General features: G+C 44.0%; 1 protein-coding gene across 3 annotated transcripts in view; it reads right to left on the minus strand.

Annotated features, from left to right (window-relative positions):
* Nucleotides 1-21,493, minus strand: part of SLC16A9 (solute carrier family 16 member 9) — a 59,375-nt gene that overhangs the window by 15,833 nt on the left and 22,049 nt on the right. For all 3 annotated transcript variants that reach the window (XM_040437331.1, XM_040437330.1, XM_040437329.1), the window contains one exon: nt 3,043-3,186. In XM_040437331.1, the coding sequence (XP_040293265.1) occupies nt 3,043-3,186 (144 nt within the window). The remainder of the gene's footprint in view (nt 1-3,042; nt 3,187-21,493) is intronic.

A 21,493-nucleotide genomic window follows, 5' to 3' on the forward strand; every position in this document is an offset into this window, starting at 1 on the left:
CGCAGATGTCAGCCGTTTATACCAGGGTGCCAGCAATGTGCTGGCACCCTGGTATCCCCACTTACCACCAACGATCATTGAAAGGGAGGCGGGCGGGGGATCGCGATCCCGCCTGCCGCACCGCCCGCCTCCCGCAGCTTACCGCACCTCCCCACCGCCTGCGACACCCCCCCTGCACCACCCGCCCACATAATATTATTCAGGGGTGCAGGGTGGGTGAAACATATTTATTTTGGGCATAGTAAAGTTTCTGATCCCCGCGGTCAGGGACCGCGGCGATCAGAAACCGCAGAAAGCGCTACAAACCGCAGGTCTGAATTGACCTGCGGTTTGCAGCGATCGCCGACATGGGGGGGTCACAGGACCCCCCTCGGCATTGACCTAAGGTGCCCGGCTGTGTGTGACAGCCGGGATCTCAGCGCTGTCACCATGTCTGCAGACATGGTGACAGTTTATGCCATGACGTGTATACTCATCATGGCGCGCTAAGTAGCAGTGCGCCATGACGAGTATACTCGTCATAGGTGGGGAATATTTTCACACTTTCTCCTTCTCTGATCGCTTCCCTGACAGGAATTGAGGCGATCAGAGAAGGAGAAGCACATAGTCCCTCCCTAACCCCCCCTTACCTGCCCCGATGCGCTGTGATTGGTCCCTCTGCAGTAATGGACCAATCACAGCGATCGTGGGCGGGTCAGAGCTACAATACAGCTCCTGCCGGCTTCTCTGGTTGCCTAGCAACCCCAGCACGCCGGCTTCACTGGAGCTTCAGCGCTTCGCTCCCTGCGCTGACAGTGAAAGCCGATCACGTACATGCACGTGGGAATGCGGTGAGGCACCACATTCCCCCACGTACATGTACGTGATGTTGCGTGAAGGGGTTAAAGTGAGGAAATACAGGTGAAACTCTAAAAATTAGAATATTGCGCAAAAGACCATTTATTTCAGTAATGCAAATTAAAAGGAATTGCATTAATGCAGCTTAAAATTAGAATTTTGTGAAAAGGTTCAATATTCTAGGCTCAAAGTGTCACACTGTAGTCAGCTAATTAATCCATACCCCTGCCACGTATGGGCAACTTCCGCCCTTTGTAGTTTTCCTAGTAACGGGTTTGATGTTATGACATGCAATTTAAACAATTTTCTTTTTTAAGAAGTCCACTCCCTAGATATTAATAAAATGGCTATGTGCGCATGGTGAGTCCCGCAGCCACGGCGCTTCTGTCAGTCTCCAAGGAGATGAGATGCTGGCAACGTCAACCTACGTCTCCCAGGTGCAGGAGGTTGCCCTTCCTGGCATCGGACTCAGGGGAAGGGCGGAAGTTGCCCATACGTGGCAGGCAGGGATTGGCCATGCGCCGATAATACGGCCTTAATGACGGGTTTGTCACATGCAGTAGTTTTTAGCATCTGATAGGCTAATATCGCTTTAAAATCTTATTCCAGTATTCCCTTAAGCCTCTCCTCCTGAATAAGCAATTACGCAAAACGTGCATTGAGGGGAAGTCGCCATTTTACACTCAAATCTAAGGTATGTCACAGATAGGAAGGTCCAATTTCAGCTCAACTATATGATATTATATCTTTATCATCCATTGTATAGTAAGGGAAGACTTGGAATGATTTAGGGGTTGGTTTAGAGGCGGTATTGAACTGCCCAGGATATGTGACGCTAACCCCATATATCATAGCTGTCAGTAACTAACTAAAAAGAGGTAGTCGGCCATTCCTTACTCTAATGAGATAGATGCGGGGCATTAAAAGATTTTTGGTACCTTTATACTATCATGCTGTTATGTTTCTGTGACTGAATATGCAATATGGCGCTATATGTTTGAATCCCTACTGTAATTATTAAAAAGTGAATTTTTAAAGGGACAGAGTATTACTCATCTGTTGTTGGTTCTGTAGTATAACTGAGTATTCCTGTCAGGTGAAGGTGTTGTTACCTTGTGGATTGAATATATTGATAATCAATCTATAATAGTGTATACTGCCGGCCTCCTAGAATCAGACTCTTATCAATATTACCATAGGTTATGAAAAACACAAAGATCCTGATTTATCAAGGCCAGCATATGTTATGACGGCCCTGACAGGGCCTGAGCTGCCGGAGGCATGTAATTTATGATAAGGCGCAGGCCTTATCTTATCATAGCCAGTGTAGCACACGCCGGCCTTGATAAATCAGGGCCAAAAATCTAGCCCAGACCATGGCCCATGTACTTTTCAAATCCCATGCTTGTGTCCAGTCTCTGGCTTGGATTATGTTCACAGCAGAAAGCTAAAGAACATGTCTAGCACCAGGGATAAAAGACAATCCAAGCTTTATTCAAATTTAATTGAGTCCAGGGATAAGCAGCAAAGAATTAGACAGAATCTTGTATTGTACATAGTGTAGTACTTGAAACGCGTGAGTGCTGTTTTGATTCTTTATTCAATTTGAATCATTTTTTTTATCCCTAGTGTTGGACAAGTTCTTGTGTGCCATTGGTACAAATTTCTATTAGGTGGATATAGTTGTTTAATCTGATATACTAAAACAAGTTGTTTTGTTATATTCTTTGAAGAGGCAAAGTACTGCCATGTACTGCTGTCAGGGCGTTGGTTCTGCTGTAAGTATTTCATAAATTCAAGAATTCTAGTGCCAATTCAAGTCACATTCCCAGTCCCATAGAGTAGAATATCAGGTTTCACCAGATGTCATATTCATATACCCCCGAGATGAAAACTATTCAGCTGTAAACATTTGTGTGCATTTTTTGTTTGCACTTTTGTGACTTTTTGGTCTCCGTTGGGCATACCTTTCTTCTTCAACTGCATAGGAAAGCACAGCATACCGTACAGTACTTCCCTATACAGTGGACAACCACAAAATATTTAACATTGGTGGCTATGGGTAACGTCTGTTACTGTGTGCATCTACTGTGAGGAACCTTTTATTACAGGTATATATTGGCGTATACCCCCACAGTTTACATCTGATCAAAGGCTTGGACGAGATGTGAACAGAGCCTGAACTGTATAAAATACTTTACTTACCAACCATAAATCCGTATGAGAAATAAAGAAAGTAGACATTGGGAGCAAAGCTGCTTAGAATTAGTCCTCCAGCTACCAAGAAGCTGCTGAAGATGGTAACTGGGCGAGCACCAAATGAAGAGACACAAGCACTACACAAAGGACCTGGAGAGAAGAGTAAATATATTTATCTTAGCTTTGTGCCTAAAAGAATAAAAGTTTATATGCATCATAATAATAAAGGAAAGCCTATTATTGGTTAGAGATGGACATTGCCTGCCTTATTACTACTGACCCTATTTGCATTTCGATATCTAAGCTAACCTCTTGGCTACTGGACTGTATCCCAAGAAGATAAGCTGTTTTCACTTCTGCTGGATTTTTTCAACCATTTAGTCTACTCCACTCCCTAGTTTTGACCATCACTCTCAACTCATGGGACCTTCCTCTAAACTTTAATCCTTCTTTTTCCTACATATGTTTCTTCCTAAGCCAAATTCAGGCAGATGTAATACATGTCTGGGCTACCGAGAACATGCATGTTTTTTCAGATGCTGACAGAGAACCCTATTAAGGTTGATGTTCTGTTTGGTGGGACCACATGGGTTCTTGAGTATTTCTGCTGTTATACAGAGCTTAATATCTGATCCTATTGAAACTGGTCATAGCATGATCTTGTGATTGGCTCTATTTTTTTCTTTATATGTTGTATTAATGTTTTTGTCTGTCCATACAGAATCAGAGAAACTGGTCTCTAAGCTACTTGAGCTGGTTAAACGCTTGATGGATTTCGTGAGGGCTTTTTCCTGTTGTTAATGTTTGTCAGCAGAATTTATGTTCACTAAAGGTCAAAAATACTGTGATAACATATCATCTGGCACTTCTCTGAAATAAATGTGTTAGTCTAACAGTACATTATGATAGTAAAAGCAATTTGTGCAACCTTTATCATAAGGTGACCAGATGGCCTCAGATTAATTGTTATTCTGCATGGTGATTCTTAACACAAGGAGACTGGGAAAGATTTACATATATGTTCCACAAAAAAGTGGGGATCAATATGTGTGGGGATCAATGATCAATATGTGTAAAGCTATGTTAACGCATTCAGGATTTGTCCATGGCAACAGAAGAAACTATGACAGAATTCCAAGGATGGCACTCATATTTCTCACATACGTGTGATGGTGGATCCACACGAGGATTAGCTCTTTTTAGCCAATGGGGCCAATAATCCATGGCTTTTCCATGCAGAATAAGAGCTCATTCACACAAACCTTTTTTTTGCATTCCGTATACGTTCTGTATACGGAACCATTCATTTCAATGGTTCCGCAAAAAAACGGAATGTACTCCGTATGCTTTCCGTTTCCGTATTTCCATTTTTTCATTCCATTGAAAGATAGAACATGTCCCATTATTGCCCGCAAATCACGTTCTGTGGTTCCATTCAAGTCAATGGGTCGGCAAAACAAACGTGAACGAGCCCTAAAGAGCATTCTGCAGATTTTAAGGATTTTGTCCAGCCCCTTTCTCTTTGATTTGATATTTTGTGTTGAGAAATACTGCTGAATGGGACAGATGCTTAAGCATGCATTTGATGCCCAGCAGGTATTGTGTTCATGTACTATACTAATTAATAGGGCACAGGCAGGATACTGGCTGGCTGCCAGGTGGTTTTCTCCGCAACAGTCCTGCCCAGAACGTATAAGCATCTCTCGCGCATGATAACGGGTCAAGAACAAAGAGGGGCTTTACAACTCATTTAAGATCTGCAGTGTGGTCAATACTCCACACATATTTTTTCTCCATTTCCTTCCCCATTCAATCGCACTGGATATATCCTAAGACGATAACACTGGTTGGATTTGTGATGTCAGAACAATAGTTATTTCCAGAACGAAAGGGTCAGAGCTGTGTCTTAACCCTTTTGGCATCAGTTATTGAAAAATTCTGACACAACATTCTAAGTAAAGCTCTGTTCATACATTTGAATGTTGTGACAGAAATTTTCAGTGATGAAAATCTCTCAGCAGTACTAAAAGGGTTTGCACTTTGCACACTATAATTTTAGATATGATCTCCTGATCTAGGTCTATGACAGAAGGTCTAAGGGGCCTATTACACTGCCTGATTTTCAGTCAGTGCCAGCGACGATGGATAAACACATACAGCGGTGCTCATTTGCACTGGCCTGATTACATAGTCTGATGAAAACTTTGTGGCACATTGCAGTGGCTGGGTTTGAGGTGGTCCCAATATTATGCTTGATCCGCCAGACATGTCAAGGTGTCACAATGTGTTGCTGCTCTCCGGAGGGGATGGTAAGGTGTGGTGCACCCTAATCGTAAATAAATGGAGAGAGTCAGGGTCTGCAGTAAACCAGTGTGCTTCTTTCATGCAAAGCAATACAGGCAAGACACTGAGCTGGCTTCTCCAGTATTCTCCCTGGCAGAAGAAGGTTTTGTGTTGAGGAAAGGCCTGAGCTAGCTGTCCTTCTCTCTCAGAAGGCTGGTACCCTGGCCAAAAGCCTGGTGGCCCAGGGTCTGCTGCTCTGTCATTTGGATGGCTCCTTGTCAAAGGCGTGATTCTTCTGGTCAGTTGTGCATTCTGGCAGAGTCTCTCATCTGCAGACAACTAGGATCTCTAACTGCTCTCGCTATATATGGTTTCTAGATGAACTGCAACCTTTTAGTGGGAGGGGTGGAGTGGAGAAGCACAGCCTAACAGAAACATTTGCAGAGTCCCACTCAAGTGACCGTGGGCCCCGAAAAGGTGTTTTTACCATGTATTAATGTTATGTGATATGCCTGTATTTTGTATTTTATCTCCTGTCATATTCTCCATGTCACAATGTGATTTTACATGCAAGTATCCTTTATACAGGCCTAGTCAGGGTGCACTACACTCGATTCTCCACAGGATGGAGCAGTGTCAGTGTGTATAAATAGCTTAGCTCAGACCTAAGTTAGGCTGTGCAGTCATGTGCCGTGTGTGCAGTCCTGTGCAGTTGTGTGCTGTGCAGCGCAGTTCAGTTTCTATTTGAGGTAAATCCAAACCAGTGCAGGTGAGCTCAGGTAAATCCAAGTGAGAGTTCAGTTGAATGCAGTTCTCTCAAGAGCCATCAAAAAAGCAACAGCCATTTAGCTTAATATCTGGAGGGAGGCCAGGGACGACATAACCGTGAGTAACCAGAACTGTATTTACCTCGGCCCACCTATTGCTCACACCGTGACCTCACACATAATTCCCCTGCAAGGTCTGGCATACCGCATAATTAAAATTGGCGTCACGAACAGGATTTCTGATAAATATCCTATGTGCTTTAATGAACTGGACTTGTGCATTGGTGTATTGTTGTGCACTACAATAATTGAAATTGGCACTGTGTGTGAACAGGACTTGCAAAACCCTGCTTTATTGTGGATTGCCGATTGTGAATAAGCCCCAACTGTTTATTGCTTCTAAGGAACTGTTAAAACTGCTTAAATACTGTCTGCATGTGTTGTGCTATTCATCTACTACAAAACCGCATCGTTAAAACTGCAAAATTGTGGATTTTTGAAAAGTCAGTAGCGCTGCTTGCTGTATTTGAATGGACTGTTTTGCATTTAAAATGCCTGCCAAAGGACTTGTAATTGTTTGCTGCGCCATCACTGAGCAGCTTGGCGGTAAAAACTAAAGACACTCCCCCTCTCAAAGTGGGAAAATTTGGCGCCACAGCATTTTGATAGAAAACGGTAGAAATATTTCTGCTGCGCCACAGACCAAGCCTCATTAGCATGGATTACAATATTTGCACCGCCTCCCCTATACCGGATTACCTAGGGGGCGTGCCCGAACAGAGAGGAAGTCTGATGGAGCAATGGAGAGAACTGTTGAATGTCCTGAGGTCTGCAAGCATGTCAGAGACTGCGCTCCCAAGAGCAACTGGCACCGGAACCATTACCGAAACTTCAGCATCTGACGATGCACAGCCCGGAGCCACAGCATGTGAAATGGGTGAGCCGCCAGCTTACTCTCCGGGAACGGAGAGGCCGCCCTGCCCCTGCTTAAATTTGAATGGAGATTTCCCTAGGCCGAATCCTTTATGGCCTACTTTAATGCAAGAAATACGTGCCGCTGCAGTACAGAAAACGACATAAGCTAAAATCTACTTTGCAGAAGTTGCCAAAGCCTGGAACGGAGGTCGGGCACCGTAATCACCTTTGACAAAGATCGTGGGTTCGGCTTTATTAAAGATCTCACCACTGGCCGTGATCTATATGTAAACCGCAGATCGGTGAAACTGAGCTACTTGCCAGGATACATGCACAATCTCCGAGAAGGTGAACCCATTGAATTTACCCCTGCGGAGGGTCTGAGAGGTCCGTACGCCACTGCTGTGGCGCGCCCGCCGCCTAAACAAGAAAACTGGGAGGACGCTGATGAACTATCCGAAACTACCCCAGAGGTTCCCAGTAAGCCGATCCATAACGTCAACCAAGAGAAAGCCACCTTTATTGGACCTAATATTTTCTGGCAATCTACAGTCTTGGAGCGCCCTATCAGCCAATATCCATCACCGGAGCTGCCGCGCAAAATTCAAACACCGGAAGACCTTGTAAACCAGAAACGGTTCAGTGCATACTTAGATCAAATGCGTCAAGACAAAATAAAAACTGCTGCAGAGCCTGATGCCAAAGTCCAAAATCTACAAGAGAGAATTGCCAGACTAGAGGTACATCTAGAAGATCTACGCCACATTGCTGCACTCCAAGCAGCCCAGACTCAACATGGTGAGTGTGAACAAATGCAATAAGACGAGAGAAATTGCACTCCTATGGACTCTGCTACATCAGAGTCAATTGACACTGTAAACACAAAAGCTGTTCCTGATGTGCCTATGATTTCAGCATCTGCAAGAAAACTATCCTATGCTACCAGCAGGGTTCGCATACCAAAAGCACCTGCCCCACAACCTAAAGAGTCAATGCAATGGGTAGGTCCTTTCCCAATTTACTTACCAGCAAATGCCATTACAAAGGTTAACCCTTTATTTGATCCAAATTACCGACCACAGCTAAAAGCAAAGCCTGGATTCACCATCTTTGATGACCAAGGAGGCATGGATACTTATTTGTGAATAGGCCTGCTCACGTAATTCCAATTTACCATTACTTTTCCAGTTTGGGATTTCCATTGTTGCTACAATGTTTAGCTGCTGCCAGTTCACCATGGCTAGTGACAAGTTCCTGAAGTCACTCTTTTGATCCAATGCCACATTGTGCCTGTTTCAGGATTCCCTACTGAACACTACAATATTCTTCATCACCGGTGTGCCTGTTTATTTTTGCACATTTTTCCCTTTTAACCCCCTTTTCAGGTTGATTAGGGATTTTTGCAATGGACCATGTCTTATAATGTTTTAAGCCAAAAGCCCAGAAAGACATTTTCTGTGATTATTGCACTAAACTATTTCTTAAAAGTTTTATATGCTATAATATTATATTTGCACTTTGATATATGCCAATGCTTCTAAGGACTTTTTATTGCCTGCCATGGACTCTTTTATTGCTCTTACTTATGATCTTTGCCCATATTTCCCCGTCAAGTACTGAAAGATATCAACGCCCATTATTCACCCAAACTACTGATATGTATTATGTGACATATTTGCCTATAATGTATTTGCAATACATTTGCAAAGTCAACATTTTATATTTGCTCTCTTTTTGGAGGTGACTGTATATGGCGTATGTATTGGTGTTTTTCAGATGACCGTCTTCCTACTACTGGATGTGTCGGGGGCGACACATGTTATACTACGGGGGTATGCAGTGTCCCACTCAAGTAACCGTGGGCCCCGCAAACGTGTTTTTACCATGTATTAATGTCATGTGCTATGCCTCTATTTTGTATTTTATCTCCTGTCATATTCTTCATGTCACAATGTGATTTTACATGCAAGTATCCTTTATACAGGCCTAGTCAGGGTGCACTACACTCGATTCTCCACAGGATGGAGCAGTGTCAGTGTGTATAAATAGCTTAGCTCAGACCTAAGTTAGGCGGTGCAGTCATGTGCCGTGTGTGCAGTCCTGTGCAGTTGTGTGCTGTGCAGAGCAGTTCAGTTCCTGGTTGAGGTGAATCCAAACCAGTGCAGATGAGCTCAGGTAAATCCAAGTGAGAGTTCAGTTGAATGCAGTTCTCTCATGAGCCTTCAAGAAAGCAACAGCCATGTAGCTGAATATCTGGAGGGAGGCATATTCCTAGCCTCTCTACTCTGTCCCTGTCGGTTCCATAACCCAGGGTTAAGGCCTGCAAGTATTTTTCCTAGAGGTGAGCAATCCACTTCTATAGATTGCTCTTCCAGGGTGACCAATGTCTAAACTGTATGCAGCCGAGTATATAAGGAATTATCACGTTTATGTAAGACAAAGGATTAGCAAGATAGTCATTACCTGAGGACTTATTAAGCACCTTTGTAATAGGTGGAGGAGATAGCTTGAAGCATCTACATCTCCAGTTTAAATCCTGAGGACAGTCAGGCCAACTGTCAGAACAGCATTGGAATAGAAGTTTCAGGATTCAGAAAAGCACCTTTTTAGTCAAGGATTAGAGTCAGGCCGGAGTTGTTACCAGTGTAAGACTTTCATTATTACCAGCCTAGTCTGAGCAGTAGTTTTCTTATGTATTACAAGAGCCTGTACTTCATTGAGGATTTGCATTTCCCTTTCCCCATATGCATGGAAGATTGTGCTTAATGCTGGATTATACAGTCCTGATCAAAAGTTTAAGACCACTTGAAAAATGGCAAAAAATCATATTTAGCATGGCTGGATCTTAACAAGGTTCCAAGTAGAGCTTCAACATGCAACAAGAAGAAATGGGAGTGAGACAAAACATTTTTTGAGCATTCAATTTAATGAAAACAACGAATAAACTGAAACAGGCTGTTTTTTAGCTGATCAAAAGTTTAGGACCACACCTCCAAAAAAAAACTAAACCCCCCCAAAACAGAAATCCAACTTCCAAACATAAACTCAGAAATGAGTAGCTCCGCCGTTATTGTTTATCACTTCAAAAATTAGTTTCGGCATGCTTGATGAAAGCGTTTCTATGAGGTGAGTGGGAACATTTCTCCAAGTGGTGAAGACGGCCGCACGAAGGCCATCTACTGTCTGGAACTGTTGTCCATTTTTGTAAACTTCCCTTGCCATCCATCCCCAAAGGTTCTCAATTGGATTTAGATCAGGGGAACACGCAGGATGGGCCAAAAGAGTGATGTTATTCTCCTGGAAGAAGTCCCTTGTCCTGCAGGCATTGTGTACTGTAGCGTTGTTAAAAAAAACAGTGGTTACCACACAGACGAGGGCCCTCAGTTATGAGGAATGCTCTCTGCAACATCTGGACCTAGCCAGCGGCCGTTTGACGCCCCTGCACTTTCTGAAGCTCCATTGTTCCACTGAAGGAAAAAGCACACCAGACCATTATGGCGCCCCCTCCACTGTGGCGCGTAGAAAACATCTCAGGTGGGATCTGCTTGTCATGCCAGTAACGTTGGAAACCATCAGGACCATCAAGGTTATATATTTTTTTAACAGAGAATAAAACTTTATTCCACCTTTGAATGTCCCATGTTTGGTGCTCTCTTGCAAAGTCCAAACGAGCAGTTCTGTGGCGTTCAAGGAGACTAGGTCTTTGAAGACGTTTTTTGTTTTTGAAGTCCTTCAGTCTCAGATGCCGTCTGATGGTTATGGGGCTGCAGTCAGCACCAGTAAGGGCCTTAATTTGGGTCGAGGATCATCCAGTGTCTTGACGGACAGCCAATTGGATCCTCCGGCTCAGTGCTGATGAAATTTTTGGGTCTTCCACTTGACTTTTTTGTTCCATAACCCTCAGGGTCATTTAAGAAATTCCAAATTACTGTCTTACTGCGTCCCACCTCAGCAGCGATGGCACGCTGTGAAAGACCCTGCTTATGCAGTTCAACAACCCGACCACGTTCAAAAAGGGAGAGTGTTTTTGCCTTTGCCATCACAATGTGTGACTACCTGACAGAAAATGACAATGAATCCACATCTTTGCACAGATTTGGCCTTTTAAAGGCATGTGGTCCTAAAATTTTGATCAGCTGAAAAACAGCCCGTTTCAGTTTATTCGTTGTTTTTATTAAATTGAATGCTCGAAAAAAGTTTTGTCTCACTCCCATTTCTTCTTGTTGCATGTTGAAGCTCTACTTGGAACCTTGTTAAGATCCAGCCATGCTAAATAGGATTTTTTGCCATTTTTCAAGTGGTCTTAAACTTTTGATCAGGGCTGTATCAAAAGACTTTAATGCTTATGGATGTATTGGAATCAAGAATCATCAGTAAAGTGCCATTTAGAGTTTCACCCTGCTTGCCTCAGACTCAGTTCCTCTATTAACACTATAGTAAATGGTTGTACCTCCATACAAAAGGTACTGGCGTCACGATTACAAGGGACATTGCCACTGGCACATTAATACAGACCACCAAGGGAACCTCAAACCCACATCTGGCCAGTGTCCCTTACGCCAGAGTGTGCCCCAGAGAATCCTTGTGCCAATCTCCTTTTCACTTATGCGAGCCTGCCCAGGGACGACATAACCGTGAGTAACCAGAACTGTATTTACCTCGGCCCACCTATTGCTCACATCGTGACCTCACACATAATTCCCCTGCAAGGTCTGGCATACCGAACATTGATGTAGTTTCAGTCTGCTATAGACTTGTATTGAGCCACAATACAAGTCAATAAGAATGACTTAGCAGTTTTCAGACTGTAGGAAGGCGCAAGGGTCCATCGTTGACAGAAGGTATGTGTCACCGAGGTTCCTGGCCTCGGTGAAGTAAGAGCTGGTATTTTCAGGTGTCAACGGCAGCTAAGGATGATTGACACTTTACTATTTTAGTATGGCTGTATAGCTGATCCGGGACAGCTCTTACTGGGAGTAGTCAAAGTGCTGGGTGGGTGACTACTCCCCACATTCCAGGCCGGGTCTTGATTGTCCTATAAAAAACACAACCGGCAGTGTCAGCTGGGAGTGATCACCTCTCTCTGACAGAGGAGCTCTTGCAATCGCTGGTGTGGGAACTGAGCTCTGGGCTGGAAAGCTGAGACCTGTGTGTTGGGAGTGCAGGCCACTTAAAGCCTACATTTGGACTGCTGGAGGCAGAACCGCCGACAAGGTGAAGTTTTTTTTTATGCACAAACTTTCTACTCGGTGTGAACAAACATCAACCTTGCAAAGAGTGTTTTTGTTTGACCTTATGTGTGAATAAACACGGACATTTAGATTACAAACTTGTACTTTGCATCTGTACTGCACCCGCTTATCCCAACTACCAAAGCGAATCCCCAAAAGACATAAACAAGTCTTCAGACATACTGTAAACAACAGAGCTAAACCAGACAGTCAAATGGTCAGTGTAGCTGTTTTTTTCCTCCAAAACTTTGCATAGTGCGTTATAGTAACTGTGGAAGATTTCTAACTTCTCAGTGCATAGATGGAAAGTCCAAAAGTCTCTCAGTATTAGCTGGCTGTGCATTAATGCTTTCCACAGTGCAGTGCAGTGCAGCTATAGTGCAATAACCATGCAAATGAACAGGATATAGTACAAAAAACATATAAAATGCAATTCAACAATATAAAGCAGTATACTTGTAAACGACATAAAACATAGTGCAAGTTAACCCTTCAAGTGCAAACAAGGTAGGGAGTTAATGACTTTGCATAGTAGGTAAATAGGGGTAAATGTCCACAAACACCCACACTCCAAAGTACCCTTGCTCTAGGGCACTGTACTACCGTAGTCATTCCTTTCTCATTCTGTTTTATTTATACTAGCTGAAGGACCTGGCTTCACACGGGTATTTTATCTATTTAATTTAATGTTTGTGTGTGTCGTTAAAAGATATCGACAGTATCCACTATCACAGTGACATCTACAGTACCCCACCCCCTTAACAGTAACCTCCACAGCCCCCCACCCCTTAACACTGACCCCCCACAGTGCCCCGTCTCCTTAAATCAGGAGCTCCACAGCACCCCACCCCCTTGACAGTGACCTCTACAGCACCCGCCCCTTAACACTGACCAAAGGTTACAGTGTCCTTAACTGACCTCCACCATTCCCAGACCCCTTAACAGAGACCTCCACAGCGACTGTCCCGGTACCCCGCTCTCTTAACAGTGACCTCACAGTACCCCGCTGCCTTAACAGTGACCTCACAGTACCCCGTTGCCCCTTTAATAGTGGCCTCCACAGTACCCTCCTCCCTTAACAGTGACCTTCACAGTGTTAACTCCTTTAACAGTGTCCTCCACAGTGGCCTGCCCCTTTATTAGTGACCTCCATAGTACCCTGTCTCCTTAACAGTGACTTACACAATAACCCGCCCCCTTAACAATGACCTCCACAGAGCTTTGTTCCCTTAAAATGTGACCTCCACAAAACCCTGCCCCCTTAACAGTGACCTCTACAGCACCCCACCCCTTAACACTGACCTCCATAGCGGACCGTCCCCTTAACTGTGACCTCCACCATTCCCTGCTCCCTTAACAGAGACCTCCACAGCACCTGCCCCTTTAACAGTGACCTCCACAGCATCCTGTCCCCTTAACAGTGACCTCCACAGTGACCCTCCCCTTCAACAGTGACCTCCACAGCGGCTGCCCCTTTATTAGTGACCTCCACAGTAACCCGTCTCCTTAACAGTGATTTCTACAACACCCCGCCCCCTTAACAGTGGCCTCTACAGCAATCTGCCCCTTAACCCTGACCTCCATAGTGGACTGTTCCTTAATTGTGACCTCCACAGCAGCCTGCTCCTAGGGTGGCCAGAGCTCTGGTTTTAGGCCGGACAGTCTGGCTTTCAGACTCACCGTCCTCCGTCCAGCACAGGGCCTGGATGGACACAGGGATGTCCTTTTGAACAGCTCACTCTCAGACAGCAGCACTGTGCTGTCTGAGCATGAGCTGCAGGGAGAAAGTCACCCTCCCTCCAACCCCTGCAGCTGACAGAAGTTGATTTTTACCTTTTAAGTCCGTCTTTTGAGGGTAGCCTAAATGGTCACCCTACCTGCCCCCTGAATTGTGACCTCCACAACACTCCGCTCTCTTAACAGTGTCATCCACAGCGCCCTGCCCCTTTAAAGGAAATATCTGTCACCAGGATAATCGCTATTGAAGTAAAGCCATAGCCTAGTAGCACTTAGTACCTTATTTCCAGATGTGCCTTTATTTCAGCAATAGATGTTTTCTATCTTCTGAAAATCCAGTTTATTTGTTATGCAAATGAGCCAGTGAGGTGCCCAGAGGGGCGTCACTCTTGCAGGAAGGAGCCCAGGCACGTCTTCCGTTAGTGCCCAACCCCGCCCTCATGCTGGGAGCAGGGAAAAGGGGGGCAGAGTTATGGCTTGAATGTGATGTAGGAGAGGTGCATGGAAACATTGTGGCAGGACTCCTTCCTGCAAGAATAACGCCCCTCTGGGCACCTCACTGGCTCCTTTACATACCAAATAAACTGGATTTTCAGAAGATAGAAAACATCTATTGCTGGAACAAAGGCACACCAAGAAATAAGGTACTAAGTGCTATTAGGCTATGGCTTTACTTCAATAGCGATTATCCTGGTGACAGATTTCCTTTAAAGCTGACCTACAGCAGTAAAAAATGGCTGGGTTGTTATGGAAACTTGGTGTAAAACTGTGTGTATGTGGAGACTAAGGGCCTGTGATCTTCTATCGGCTGATGCATTTTTGGGGAAAATCTCAGGAACGGTACATCCTAGAGAGCTGAGACTAAAGCCTTCCCGGACACCTGATGTACCTGTGTGCCAAATTTCGTGACTGTAAATGCGACGGTGTGGATTCCTTTAGCGGACATACACACACACACACACACACACATAGACTCAGCTTTATATATTAGATGGGTAGCACATCCCTGATTACAGAAGCAGGTGTGCTGCCGATAATCAGGCATCTTTCTTCTTGATAAAAGATGCCCTCCAGACGATGAATAAGCATTTGCTTGCTCATCAGTTAATTGGCTGCTTCATTATATGGGCCAATGGTTTGGCCAACAGTTATCCCTCCCAGTTACCCCAAAATGGGGAGAGGGGAGAAAGCTGCCACCAGACACCTCTGGCAGCAACTTATCTCCTGGGAGAACAAAAAGATCTGACGAAAATAAAGATGATCGCTGGGAGAGGTTGAGGGGAGTCAGGAGTTCAACACACCACACATTAGAATGTCAGCTGAACATCCCCCATTCTCGGCAGGTTCAGCTGATAATACCATAATTTGTATGGGGGTCTTAACTCTTGTGGTGAGGGTCATTATACTAAGGCAATTTTCTAAGGACAATTTGGCCTCTTGTAAACTTACAAAATAAGTTATTTACACGCTGTTAACGATTTGAGTAATCAGATAGCATGTGGGGATTTAATATAAAGTTTTCCATAAGATTACTCAGGGCAGAGTTTAAGTATGACTCTTATTTCTCGCTGGTGCATACAATGGCTTTATTGTACAAACATACCTTCTACAGACAAGTGATTTCATTGTCTAGTTGACTAGTAATGGTGCATTATATTTATCAGTACCCAGTGAACTCGAATAGTATGTTTGATGGGTTTGAAGGGTGGCATTTATCAGTTATCTAATGTGTGTAGCAGACAATCTACTCTCTCCTGGTATCAGATGTTGGGGAAAAGTAGAATCTCAACAATTTGTTCCTGATGGTGCTAAACTCTGACCTTAGGGGTCTGGCTTATTCCGATTAAAAAACATGCATGTTCAGATGAGCGTGCTTGTTGATGGTGTAGCCGGGAGTAGGGATCGACCGCTATAGATTTTTTTGAGCCAGTACCGATAAACTGTGAACTTTCAGGCCGATAGCCGATAACTATACCGATATTCTGTGCATTTTAATTTTAGAAAATTAGGAGATTTTTAAAAATATTTTAATAGTTTGGACTTTTCGGACGTGGCAATATGTGATATATTTATTTTTTTATTTAATATTTATATATTTTATATGTAAAATTGGGAAAGGGAGTGATTTATACTTAATATTTTGGTGAGGTTTTTTTAATTTTTTAATTTTTTTTACTTTTTATTTGCCCCCTTAGGGGCTAGAACCTGAGATCTTTTAATCCCTTGTCCTATTCACCCTAATAGAGCTCTATTATAGTGAATAGAATCTCACACTCTCCCTGCTGCCCTGTGCATAGTGCACACAGCAATAGGGAGATTACTATGGCAGCCAGGGCTTCAGTAGCATCCTGGCTGCCATGGTAACAGATCGGAGCCCCAGGATAACACAGCTGGGGCACCGATCACAACTGCCACTGCCACCAATGAAGAGGAGGGGAGGGGACCCTGTGGCCACTGCCACCAATGATTTTAATACTGGGGGGGGGTTGGGGGGAGCACTGCGCCATCAATGATTTTAATACTGGGGGGTGGGAGGGAGGGCGCACTGCCCCACCAATTACTTTAATACTTTGGCAGGGGGTGAGGGCGCACTGTGTAACCACTGTTTTTAATACTGGGGAGGGCACACTGCGCCACCAATGATAATTAAGGTTTAATACAGGAGGCGGGTGTGTCGGCGGCAGAATCCCACAGCCGGCACCCTGCCTCTGACAGGGAGCTGCGATCAGCGGCAACAGTTAACCCCTCTATGTTTCTATGATAGCGCGCTGGACGCATTATCAGCAAGGTTAGATGCCGATACCGATAACTTTGAAAATCATGAATATCGGCTGATAATATCGGTTAGGCCTCTTGCACACAACCGTATGGCTTTTGCAGAATTTTGCGGTCCGCAAAAAAACAGATCCGCAAAAAATACAGATGACGTCCGTGTGTATTCTGTTTTTTGCAAAACGGAACAGCTGGCCCCTTATAGAACAGTACTATCCTTGTCCGTTATGCAGACAATAATAGGACATGTTCCATCTTTGAACGGAAAAACTGAAATACGGAAACGGAAGGCATACGGAGTACCTTCGGGTTTTTTGCGGACCCATTGAAATGAATGGTTCTGTATACTCAAAAAACGGAACATAAAAACGTTCATGTGCATGAGGCCAAACTCCGATAATCGGTCGATCCCTAGCCGGGAGGAATAGCTGTCAGCTGAACCAGCTTTTTGATCAACAGCTAAGGGTCCATTCACACGTCCGTAGTGTATTGCGGATCCGCAATACACCCGGCCGGCACCCCCCATAGAAATGCCTATTCTTGTCCGCAATTGCGGACAAGAATAGGACATGTTCTATTTTACGCGGAGCCGCAGACCGGAAGTTCGGGGCCGCGCTCCGGAAATGCGGATGCGGAGAGCACATAGTGTGCTCTCCGCATCCATTTCTGCCCCATTGAGAATGAATAGGTCCGCACCAGTTCCCAATATTGTGGAACGGATGCGGACCCATTTGCGGACGTGTGAATGGACCCTAAGGCTACTTTCACACTCGCGTTTGCTGCGGATCCGTCATGGATCTGCACAGACAGATCCGTTCAGATAATACAGCCGTCTGCATCCGTTCAGAACGGATCTGTTTGTATTATCTTTAACATAGCCAAGACGGATCCGTCTTGAACACCATTGAAAGTCAATGGAGGACAGGTCTGTTTTCTATTGTGCCAGATTGTGTCATAGAAAACGTCCCCCCATTGACTTACATTGTGTGTCAGAACTGATCCGTTTGGCTCAGTTTCGTCAGACGGACACCAAAGCGGAATGGAGACGGAACGGAGGCAAACTGATGCATTCTGAGCGGATCCTTATCCATTCAGAATGAATTAAGGCAAAACTGATCTGTTTTGGACCGCCTGTGAGAGTCCTGAACGGATCTGACAAACGGAAAGCCAAAACGCCAGTGTGAAAGTAGCCTAACTTAAAGGGCTTCTGTCATCCCACTAAAGTCATTATTTTTTTTTGGGCTAGTTAAATTCCTCATACTGTGATATATGAAAATATAATGGTCTTACTTACTTTGATTCAGCAGTTTCTTATAAAAACGAACTTTTATAATATGTAAATTAGGTCTCTACCAGCAAGTAGGGCGTCTACTTGCTGGTAGCCGCCGTAAAAAACCGCCCCCTCGTCGTGTTGATTGACAGGGCCAGCCGCGATCTCCTCCTCCGCGCCTGTGTTCATTCGGCGCAGGCGCTCTGAGATGAGGAGGCTCGCCTCCTCAGAACTCCCTCAGTGCGCCTGTGCCGATGACATCACCGAAATAGAAGACGTCATCGGCGCAGGCGCACTGAGGGAGTTCTGAGGAGGCGAGCCTCCTCATCTCAGAGCGCCTGCGCCGAATGAACACAGGCGCGCGATTTTTGAAATGCTGACAGGGCCGGCCGGAGGAGGAGATCGCGGCTGGCCCTGTCAATCAACATGACGAGGGGGCGGTTTTTTGCGGCGGCTACCAGCAAGTAGACGCCCTACTTGCTGGTAGAGACCTAATTTACATATTATAAAAGTTCGTTTTTATAAGAAACTGCTGAAGCAAAGTAAGTAAGACCATTATATTTTCCTATATCGCAGTATAAGGCTGGGTTCACACTTGAGCGCATTTTATATGCGCGTTTAACGCGCGTTTTTGTCGCGCGTTTTTATGCGCGTTTTTTGCAATAGTAAACGCGCGTTTGACGCGCGTTTGTGTGATTGACTGCAGTGTCCTATGGCCACAAACGCGCGTCAAAACGCCCCAAAGAAGCTCAAGAACTTGTTTGAGCGTAGGGCGATTTTCAGCGCGTAAAACGCTCAAGTGAGAACCAGGGCCATAGGGAAGCATTGGTTTTCATGTGTTGAGCTTTTTACAGCGCGTTTGAACGCGCTGTAAAACGCTCAAGTGTGAACCCAGCCTAAGGAATTTAACTAGCCCAAAAAAATATGACTTTAGTGGGGTGACAGAAGCCCTTTAAGTGCATAGCCAGTTTTACAGATTACTCAGACTACTGTATGTTTTCAATGCCAACCAGTCTTCTGGAGTTTGGATCATTCTTAAAAACAATAGATAATTTCCGAAGCCTCCAAAGGATCCGTATATGAGTTACAAAACTTCTTAGCAATATGCCCCCTTTAGGATTATGACATTTTTAAATATTAGACTCTTTGAGACTTTTTTGGTAGATCTGGATTATTTTACCATTTACATATAACATTTTATGTGAATCATTCTTCACCTGGTTTTGACATTCAATAATTTAATGAAAGTTAGTCTTGATAGGGCCTGTACCACCGGAGGAGGCATTTAATTTTTGACAAGGCACAGGCCTCCTCATAAATTAAATACTTAGTCTGGCAGTCCATGTATCTGACTGCAATCTAGTCTAGCTTGTAGCTGGTGTACATTTCGGTCATCATTTACACCAGTTTCTGGCTTAAATGATGATAAATGTACCAGGACCAATGGTCCTCCCCATGCACTGCCCTCACCAAGCCTTCTTTTCGGAATCGGGCAAGGGTGGCATAAGAACACCAGTTGCAACTAGATTTAGTTGGAATAGTGTTTAAAAGGTTCCAAAACCAGGTTTTGTGACTTCTTAACACCAAAAAGTAGTCATAGGAAGATGATAAATCTCCCCCATTATGTACTTAGGCTGGTTAAATATTAGTCCTATAATCTCCAAGATCAGAAATCAAAAATCCAATACACATACCAATATAAAAACAGCATGGAAGACGGTTCACCAAAAGTATCTCTTCAATGCTATTTTTATGTGTGAATTCAGTAAATCATCAGTCACATGGCTCCTAGCTCCTAGACCATGTATGACCACCAAAAAGGCTACTTTCATACTAGCGTTTTTGCTGGATCCGGCAGGGCTCAGCAAAAACGCTTCCGTTACTGATAATACAACCGGCTGCATCCATTATGAACAGATCCGGTTGTATTATCTGTAACATAGCCAAGACGGATTCATCATGAACTCCATTGAAAGTCAATGGGGGACGGATCCATTTTCTATGGTGTCATGACCCAAAATGCAAGTCAATGACTCCGCATCCCAGGACGGAAAACAAACCACATCATGCTGCGGTTTGCTTTCCAGTATAGAGACCGGGGTCAAGGTAGTGGGACTGGGGGAGGAATGGAAGGAGGGACTAGAACAGTTCAGAAGGAAAGGTGTAGGGTAAAAAATATACATAAACCTCTCGAATGTATGTATAGTAATGCCAGAAGCCTGACTAATAAAACGGGGGAGCTGGAATTAGTGATGTGTGAGGAGGACTATGACATAGTGGGAATAACTGAGACATGGCTGGATGATAGCTATGACTGGGCAGTTAATGTACAGGGTTACAATCTGTTTAGAAAGGATTGTGAAAACCAGAGAGGGCACGAGGTTTGCCTTTATGTAAAATCTTGTCTAAAGCCCACAGTCCGAGAAGATATAAGTGAGGGACATGAACATGTGGAGTCAATGTGGGTAGAGATACATGGAGCTAAAAACAACAATAAATTACTAATAGGAGTTTACTATAAACCACCTAATATACCAGAGTCCACAGAAAATCTACTACTAAACGAGATAGATGAGGCGGCAAATCATAATGAGGTGGTTATCATGGGGGACTTCAACTACCCAGATATAGACTGGGAAACTAAAACTTGTATATCTCATAAAGGAAACAGGTTCTTTGCAATAACCAAAGACAATTACCTCTCCCTACTGGTTCAGGACCAGACTAGAGGGATGGCCATACTGGACTTAGTATTAACCAATAGGCCTGACAGAACAACAGACGTGCAGGTTGGGGGACACCTGGTAAATAGTGACCTTAAAGTAATAACCTTCCAATTATCATTCAAAAGAGCGTTTCTACAGAGAGGAACAAAAATACCAAACTTCAAAAAAGCTAAATTTAGCCAACAAAGAGAGGCCATAGGCCTAACTAACTGGGAGAAAGTCCTCAAAAATAAAAATACAGCCACAAAATGGGATATCTTTAAAAGCATAATAAAATCTCATTGTGAGATGTACATACCGTATGGAAATAAAAGGTTAAGGAACAAAAGAAACCAATGTGGATCAATAGAACTGTAAAGAAAGCAATAAATGACAAAAAGAAAGCATATAAATCACTAAAACAGGAGGGTAGCACGGAAGCACTGAAAAACTATAAGGAAAAAAATAGAACATGTAAAAAACAAATAAAAGCGGCCAAACTAGAGACCGAGAGATTGATTGCCAAAGAGAGTAAAACTAACCTTAAAATGTTCTTCAATTATATAAATGTTAAAAAGTATAAATCTGAAGGTGTCGGCCCTTTAAAGAGTAATGAGGGGGGAGTCGCAGAGAGCGACGAGGAGAAAGCAAAACTATTAAAAAAAAATTTTCTCCAATGTATTCACTGAGGAAAATAAATTGTCAGATGACATGCAGAATGTAAAAATAAATTCCCCATTAAAAGCGTCCAGTCTGACCCAGGAAGAAGTACAGCAG

The sequence above is a fragment of the Bufo bufo genome, chromosome 6, assembly GCF_905171765.1.
Source record: "Bufo bufo chromosome 6, aBufBuf1.1, whole genome shotgun sequence".
Taxonomy (NCBI): Eukaryota; Metazoa; Chordata; class Amphibia; order Anura; family Bufonidae; genus Bufo; species Bufo bufo.